The sequence below is a fragment of the Triticum urartu genome, chromosome 2, assembly GCF_003073215.2.
Source record: "Triticum urartu cultivar G1812 chromosome 2, Tu2.1, whole genome shotgun sequence".
NCBI lineage: Eukaryota > Viridiplantae > Streptophyta > Magnoliopsida > Poales > Poaceae > Triticum > Triticum urartu.
This window is the reverse complement of record NC_053023.1, coordinates 624,513,498-624,522,235: the sequence shown is the minus strand read 5'-3', so window position 1 is coordinate 624,522,235 and position 8,738 is coordinate 624,513,498. Positions and strand designations below refer to the sequence as shown.

At 41.9% G+C, this 8,738-nt stretch overlaps 1 protein-coding gene across 6 annotated transcripts; it reads right to left on the bottom strand.

Annotated features, from left to right (window-relative positions):
- Positions 1-2,975: 2,975 nt before the first annotated feature.
- Positions 2,976-8,738, bottom strand: LOC125539263 (ATP-dependent helicase upf1-like). 6 transcript variants are annotated; one of them, XM_048702678.1, is made up of 7 exons: positions 8,390-8,738; positions 7,112-7,666; positions 5,722-6,834; positions 5,281-5,608; positions 4,567-4,816; positions 4,254-4,481; positions 2,976-3,640 (listed from the first exon to the last, which is right to left on the bottom strand). In XM_048702678.1, exons 1-7 carry the CDS (start codon positions 8,552-8,554, stop codon positions 3,583-3,585), a joined length of 2,697 nt encoding a protein of 898 aa, XP_048558635.1. In that variant the 5' UTR covers positions 8,555-8,738; the 3' UTR covers positions 2,976-3,582. The 6 variants fall into 6 exon arrangements, with proteins under 6 accessions (XP_048558635.1, XP_048558632.1, XP_048558633.1 ...); XM_048702675.1 differs by having other exon boundaries at positions 4,289-4,481; XM_048702676.1 differs by having other exon boundaries at positions 4,319-4,481.

Below are 8,738 nucleotides of genomic sequence, written 5' to 3'. Positions count from 1 at the left end.
TACCCCCAAGCATATCACCTCTTCTGTTCTTTGTTTCCACTAACAATTTGTAAGTTGATCTGACCGAGAAACTTCCCTTCTTCTCAAACTGCCAGGCCCAAAAATCTGACATAGGACTAGTGCACAACGGTATATTCTTGATAGTTGTAATATCTATTGGCAAGAAAAATTTCTCAAGAACATCAGTTCGCCACGCACAGATGTCGTGTCAATCGACTTTGACACAAGCATCGGCGGGTTCTGCTCAAGACATGTAATTGACTTCATTCAGCATCCATCAGGATCCAGTTCTTAGTCCAAATCTGTGTTGCGTTACCGTCACCTATTTTTCGAATTAGGGAACCGTTGGTTACTGAGTGCATCCAGTGGAAGATGTTAGCACAGGATATATTCAACCGGTTTGGATGGCGGTCGCATAATAGGATAGGCGTCTAGTGTTCTAATCCTATCATCCTGCCGGTTGTGGCTTTGAGCTCTTTGCCGGTTGTGGCTTCGAGCCCTTTTTTATGTTTTCGCTCCTCTTGCGTGCTGTAATGGAGCTAAGGTCTTGTTATTTTTTTGAACCTTTTTATTAATAATATGGCCGCATGCATCGTTCCGATGCAGAGGCTAGAGGCGAGCCTCCTTTTCCAAAAAAAAAAATCCTATTTTTCGAATCAGACATTGAGTTAACACGTCTCTCTTCAACCAATGACCGCCGCACCTGAGATGGGTGCAATCCCAAAGTAGCATCCAGAATACTCCCATCAAGAAAATAAAATTGCTTTAAGTAGCCTGGCACAAAAAAAGCCAAGCATAGTCAAGAACTGCCAAGCTTGTCGTGCCAATAGTGCAAGATGGAAGAGTTCAAGATCTCTAAAACTCAGGCCTCCGCATTTCTTTGGTTGGGTCATAGCTTTCCATGAGACCCGGTGGGACTTGTGCTGCCCATCTTTGCTGCCCTAAAAGAATTGCTGAATAAGCTTGTTTAAGTGTTCGCATAGCCCTCTTGGGAGCTTAAAATATGACAAACAAGGACTGTGTGTACCTACTTTATAAGATCTCATTTCCTGCAGCAGAGATTGCTTTCTCAATCCATCCCTTCACCTTGCTCCGGAGCCTATCTTTTAGATATTTGAAAGCCCCTGTCTTACTAACCCCAATATTAGACCGCGTGCCCAAATACTTTTCATTGAGTGTCTCAGTTTGCACATTGAGTATGCCCTTAAACTCTTGCCTGGTGATCTCTGGACATCCCTTACTGAAGAACACCGAGGACTTATTATTGATCATAAGAATTCAGTAAGTTTGACACATCTATCGTTCCCAAACCGGTAGCCTTAAAAAACAGCAGGCTATCATCATCAAATAAGAGGTGAGGTGGTTAACTGGAGGCGCCGAAGGGGCCACCTGAATTCCACCAATTTGTGATGATTAATCTCTAGATTTGAGGAGGCCTGAAAGGTCCTCCGTTGCTTACAAGAAAAGCTAGGGTGATATACTAGCTCCCTCTTCCTACACAGGGCCGGCCCTGGGGCATGGGCAAAGGGGCGACGGCCCAGGGCCCAGGCCGGAGGGGGGCCCATGATGTAGTACCCATATAGTATAGCCCAGAAAAAAATAGACAAGGGAAAAATTATGAGAGGAAGAAAACAAGATGGGCTCGGCCCATCGGATCGCCTGGTAATGCGTAGCGAAGCGTCGTGCACGCAAGTCACAGCTGCTCGATGCACACGTACGTGTGAAACAAATCAATGGGAATGTCTGGCTTTTCCTTTCTTTTCAAAAATAAAAAAATCTGACTTTTCCCATTCGTCGGTCGCTCGTCGGTTCTTCTTCGTCGTCTCATCAGCCCGTCGCTCTGTCGTTCCTCGCTCGGTGCCTCAGCCGCTCGTTGCCGCCACGGCACGCAGCAATCCGACAACTCGGCCTTCCAGCAATACGGCGATACATATGTATGCGAACGCAGGTCCGTAGCCAATATCCATGTTCGGATGTTCCTGATCCATTCGTCCATCCCCAATTTCAGTAGTTTCTTTAGTAGGTATATTAAACTATTCATCAATGATTCATCCCATGAAGTATCTAATTTTTGATGTATAATTTTCTAATTCAATCTTTCATAGTATGTATTCAATCATCCTAATTTTTTGTCATTCTGTGTACATGTCTAGGGTTCTAATCATCTGATCTATAAATTTCTAATCCGTTGTCTACTCTTTGCTTCGTAATATTAGGACATTAGCATGCCATGTTGCCTAAGAAGCATTTGTCGGGTGCTGAAAAAAGAAAAAGAAAGAAAGAAATACATCTGAAAATTCAACCACTGAAGGGTTCTTTGACAAAGTATTTTACATCTTCAAGTATTGTTGATGTCAGTGAAGAACATAGGCAAGGAACTAATCCCGAGCATGAAAATTCAGATGTTAAGGTCAATGAAGATTGTGAAAGTATACAGAGGAGCAAATAAATTTGTTTCCTATTTGAGATAATCATGTCATGTTTTTTTTTTGCATTGTCCAACAACTATTGTACTTAAATTTCAAACTAAAGATGTTTGGTTGAAAGTTAATTTTAGTATTATGCAAATAAAGTTATATATATGTATCACGCAAGCATATACATATATATATGGTCTTAGGACTTAGAGGGCCCATGTCGTCGAGTTCGCCTAGGGCCTCCCAAAATGCAGGGCCGGCCCTGTTCCTACAGGAAGCAGGGCACGCTGCCCGTCCCCTGCAAGCCCATCCAACCCCTCGGCACCCAAAGCCCAAGAACTAACCATCTTGCCTATTGACTGAACATCCAAACTGAACACCCAGCAGTGCGTGAACCATCTCACTTCCCGATACTTATATCTTGCATAATCATACAAGAACTACTACCACCGTCTCAAAATAGGAAACATTTTTGTAGGCTACTATAGCAGTACTTCAAATTGGATGAACTACGACAAATCAATAAAATTGGACGATCTAAAGCAAAAGCATGGTATATACTGGTACTACTAGCTGCTGATAAATTTCCTTTTTCGTCCAGCAAAACAAAGGCATACTGATACAGTAGTACAGCAAAACAAAGGCATGGTATAGTACTAGCACAGTAGTAATCGATAATACAGTGTCATCTTCAAGTATCAGGAGCACAGCCGACACTCCAAACCTCGGAAATTCGGCACTCACGCTGGCAGTAGTATGTTCAAGAGCATTTTGGCTACAGTCTGGACATCCAAACTGAACAGCAATTCCAAAGCAGGGCAAACCTCCACTCAACACAAGAATTGCAGAGTCGTGCGAGCCAAAATAGAAAATTTATGGGCCGTTGGCTTACAACACAGCATGGTTTGGCCAATGAGCTTGTACAGCATGCCGTCACTCTGCTGCCAATTTTGTAGGCGTGAGCGTTTAGAAATAGTAGATCATGGTCTTAGCTCGTCTCCAAAAAGAACTTGGCTCTCAAGAGTGAAGATTCTTCAACGCAGTCTAAGATTGCTGAAGGAAGCAGTGAGATCTTCGGCGATCCCTTTATCCTTTCGGCGATGCGGATCAGAACCGGAAGCGACACCGCCTTGTTGACGACTCCCAGCATCAGATGGACCACATTTCAAAGAAGGCTGTCGTTGACGTTTCCGCCCCTTTCGAGTTCGAGATGGTGCCTGAGCCTGAATGGACACCAGAATTATGAGTTACACAAGGCAACAGCTTCAAAGTCCATAATTATTTCATGAACTTCGTTGATAGGACTTTGTCACAGCGATAAGTAAACTAGCATGTGATCCATAACAAATGTTGCACGCAATACATTGAGTTACTTCTACCAAGTTATTGACTGTACCGATAGTAGCACAGTTACATAGTTGGTCTAATAATTAAGGCATTTAATCACAGCTTGTGTTCTCTTGTTGCTGCATTTTCAAGTTTGAGCAATATGAAGATGGATTCCTAACTAGTGAAATACTACCTCTGTAAACAAATGTAATACGTTTTAAGTCATTAAAATTTGTTTACAGAGGGAGTAGCTTAGTTCTGAAAAATTGACCTAGTATATGATTCCATAGCACTAAAATAGATAATCCCATACCCATACCTAAAAAAATAGGGCCATTAGCACAAGATAAGTCTACAACAAGTTCCAGGTAATCTATTTAGCAACACATGTTTCTGTTTAAAACAAATAAATACTAGCACATTCATGAATGCTTCACTTGGCAAATTGAACATGAGAAATGATGAAAACTAATTCTAGATAACTCGTAGGTAGTAGAGGAAAGGGACCAGCGAGTCAATGCCCGAACAGTGTTATCTATAACTTGTAAAGGTGTAACACTTTTGTCTTTAACTGAACTGAGCTCACTCTCATGCTTAGCAATCACACGAGAAATAGCCCCATCACTTTTTGCATTGAAGAAACACTGCCGTTCCTTGGCATTGCGCACTAGATCTGCCCAGATAGAACCACTCCTGGATGGGGTTGCAGCATTTCCCAAAATCCAAAGGCAATGTCTGTATTCAAAGTGGAATAAGTAACGCACTGAGAAGATAGACAAAACCGATCACAAAAGGAACGTGACATCGCAACATAAGATACCTTGCTCTTGTCAAAGCTACGTTTGTACGTTGTCGGTCTGAAACAAACCCTACCACCCCATCAGAGTTGGACCTGACAGTTGATAAAATGATTATGTCTTCCTCGCCACCTTGGAAGCCATCAACAGAACTAATTTTTACTGACAAGGGGCCAAACTTCATTTTCCTCAGTTTTTCTTGAATTGCTAGAACTTGAGCAGAGTATGGGCATATGACACCAACTGTGACCTTCTTCATAGTCTTAGAACAAGCTGCACGGTGAAATATGTATAGTAAGCATGTGCCCTGATATCCATGCTATAAAGAACAAAGCAAAAGGAAATCACCCTGACTATATGTTGTTTCAACACTCTATTGGGCGTCACACTATCATTATTTATGTTTCCAATTTTTCTGGAATGAACAAAAGGACATGCTTTAAAGTTCCAGAAACAGAAACATTGTTACTGGTGTGTGCTAAACAATATATGCAACCTTCCTAAATAGAACATAACAACCTAATATCATACCATGAAACTAATTGGACTTGTTAATTAAAAATCTATGTTTAATGATCATATTTCCATAATAAACATGCTCAATCATCAATTTAAGTCCAGCTGAAAACTACAAATAAATGGTTCAGAAATAAATCCAATACTCTTGTAACAACGTAAGGTAGAAAAAATAGATAAATTTCACACGTAATAAAACAGCATGATGACAGAACACATGCCTCTTCGGAGATTTTGCAAGATTTCCTGGATAATGGTAACTTCAACCACGTTCTTCCTGCTATGATCAAGTTCATCGACATCCTCCCAACTATCTTCAATATTGAAGAAAGAGTAAGTACCAAACATAGAACCTGGAAGATACTTCTTTTGGTGTTCTTTTTGCATGACACTAGGAGCATCCAAGAGTTGCCCGCCATAGAAGCTGCTGTTTGGAAAAATGCTAATGGATGGATGCATTCTGTATTGCATGTTAAGCAGATGCTTTTCATGCCCCAGTGAACTCAACCTCGCAAAGAGACTTCTCCCAAATAATGCATCCTTGCAAACCTACAGGGATCACAACTTGAGATGACATGACACAAAATTAACAAAACAAATGAGGAATCTTATGCTTGACAGATTAGTAGACACGAGACAAGAATATAAGATCAAGAACTAACCTTACTAACAACTGTTGCTGGTAGTTGACACTCATCACCAATGAGGATAGCATGCTTCAATGCAGGCAAACGCAAAGGGATCAATGTTTCACATTCTTTCAACTGAGCAGCCTCATCGACAACAAGCAACTCTAGTTTTTTATTGCTTGTTACTTTGGAAGAGCTAGAAACAGTGCAGAAAATTATGCTGGCACTTTCCATACAGAATTCTCGGATGGTGCGTTTGGAGGATGTTATAGGAAGTTTCAAGCAACTTAATAGCATCTTTAGCAGCTCAAGGCATTTAATTCTGGTTTTGCCGATGGTTATCACTGTCTTGGGAAGAATGCCCATGCTGGATTTCCTTGGAACATCTTTATACAAGAAAACTTCCTTTATCTCAACCCCGGTAGTTTTCCTCTGGAGTGTATTGAAATCTTCAAGCAGTTCGAGAAGTGAAATGATGTTATTGTAATTCACCTCCAAAATACAAGATTTTGGGACATGGAATAGTAGCTGTTTGAAACATCTTCGTAGCTCAGGATAAATAACATCAAGTTTTTTCCTGGTGTAATGCAAAAAGGAAGGTTTATTCTCCTCCTTTTGTTCTTCAGAATATCGAAGGTACTGGGAGTAACCATTCTCAAGAAAATCGTACATGGAAGACAGACAATGTCTCCATCCAGTCAATGGTGCAAAGCAAACAAGAAGCTTCCTTACACGATCATGTAAGTAAATCTCTTTCAGATCATCTTCAACACACATGCGATGTTTATTGCCAAACAACAGAACATCTCCTAAGCAACTTGTATCCAGAGGGTTCTCTTTGCTCAACCTTAAGAAACATGAAGCAACTTGTTTAACAGCAAGGTTTGTCGGTGCACATGTAAGTGTACCATTTTTCTGTTTCCTCATTAACCACAAGAGTACAGTGATTGTTTTAGTCTTTCCTGTGCCAGGAGGTCCCCAGATAAGGCTTAAACTGCTGCTGCTGTTGGAGAGCATTGCTGAAATACAGTTCAGGATGGCATCATTTTGTGAGTTGTTAAGATTCATTGTAGACAATTCACTCCATATTTCCATGCTGTCGACTGAAGCAACACCCTTTGTATTTTTTGGGAGAATATTTGCAACCTGCAAACACCAGAAAAGAGCTAAGCAAATTAATGTTTCTTTAGAGCTGCCCAAAAGCCTCTAGTGATCTGTTCTCATTATGATGTGAACATAGCTGGAGCATTTCCTATGCGATAAACAGAAATTTTACATACATGTATATTCTTTAGTAAGGAAATGTGGGCGATGATTTCAAAATTAACTTCTCTCTTTTTCTCTATTTAGCATTTCATGATCTGATCTGAGGAACAAACTCGCATCATTGTCAATGTCATTGAGAGTATAAGAGCATACATACCAGTGGATAGTGTACCATCTCCTGTATGAGGTTTGGGTTTCTCCTGACTGTTGTGTAGTCAAGGCAGCGCCATATGCGGATGTAGGTCACGATATTCAGCAAATGAGCTGCAAAAAGTGGGCTCCTCTTCCCATCTTCACTGACCTCGTCTGCAGCATCAATTTTTCCTGATGCTGTTACTGCATAGCTGGCTGGAGGTGAGTCGTCATCTTCATCCGCTCCATCAGTAATGAAGGCAATACAGTACGGCCTCCCATTGCAAGTAATATCAGATGTGTTTTCTGGCTTCACATCAGACAGGATAATGATATCACCAACACTTCGGCCATTGCTTTCAGGTTTGTTGCAAGACTTTGTATTCTGAGAATCCTCAAAAGCAATGTTATAAACTGCACTATATTTTGTTTGCTCGATCCATGCTACTTTGACAAAAGACTCGGTGGAGATGGCTTCCAAGCTGGACGACATGTCAGCTCGCAACTCCTCCAACAGTGGAGATGTGTAGGATCCTAAGTAGCTCTTGATATCATTGAATATGGACGGTATCATTTTCAGCTGCAATTTGAAGCCTCATAGTTAGAACTTGATGACAGAAATTCACGGATATAAAAAAACACCAATTAATGCGAAACTGCTGGTATCGAGAATAAAGAAAAAAAAAGACAAGCAGTTAGTTATGGACATTGCATTGCACTTGCACCCATTTGTACAGTAATGATTGTCTTTTTTTGGTCCATGGTGCTAGTGATGGATTGGAATATGAAATTTGGCATGTTTGTGTTACTTCATATTTAATGCATCCATGATTTCTTCTAAATGTAATGTAACACTATTTAATAATGCTCAAATCCTCTTCAGGCAGAGTATATAAATAGTTAAAGACCCAAAATTGGTCAGAAGGTTCTCAAACTTCTTCTATATTTCGCACTTGGCATCAAACCCATTGGGGCCTGTTTGGATTGAGGGTATTTATTGATAAAGTTTAGATATTTAGTCCAAATTTGACTTAAATCACAAAACTTTACCGAGAAATACCATGTTCCGGCCAGCCCCTTGCTAGAATTTGGAGATGAAACATCTCCAAGGTCAGAGCAGCTTAAATTAACTTATCTGGAGGACTATCATCAGAGTAGCCAAAGGGAAAACCACAACACCTCGTACTAGATCGAACCAAAGCCTACGGGAGTAGGTAGATTGAACTAAACCCTACGGGAGTACGGCGCAACCAACACGCGAAGAACAGCCCAAGAAAACCAACGGAGCAGCAGTACAACCCACCTTGTGCTTGAAGAGACCCTCGTCCATGACGTCCTCGAGGCGCCAAGACAGCACCATGTCGACGAGGTGCGGCCACTCCTGGTCGGCGTACCTCCTGGGCCACCATTCGTCGCCGGCTTCCCTCCTCGGCCGACGACCGCGGGCGCCCTTCTTCTTCCTGGTCATTCCGCCAGTGCGCCGCGGCCTCGGGAGTCGGGATCGACCTTGCTTGTCCCGGGCGGCGGCGGCGGCGGAGTGGCGAGGCTGGCGGTAGCCTTTGTGGCGAGACGGAAGAGGAAGGCCCGGGAAAGCCGGGAAGGAGAGAGGGAGGGGGGGTATGTGAAGGAAAACGGAAAAGTGAGGGGAAAGT

Excerpts from the sequence above, each read along its gene's own strand:
- LOC125539263 (XM_048702675.1), bottom strand. The coding sequence starts at position 8,554 with ATGACCAGGAAGAAGAAGGGCGCCCGCGGTCGTCGGCCGAGGAGGGAA. Across the intron at positions 6,835-7,111 it reads AGATGGTACACTATCCACTG|GTTGCAAATATTCTCCCAAA; the intron begins GTATGTATGCTC and ends TGGTGTTTGCAG. Across the intron at positions 5,609-5,721 it reads CAGCAACAGTTGTTAGTAAG|GTTTGCAAGGATGCATTATT; the intron begins GTTAGTTCTTGA and ends TGATCCCTGTAG.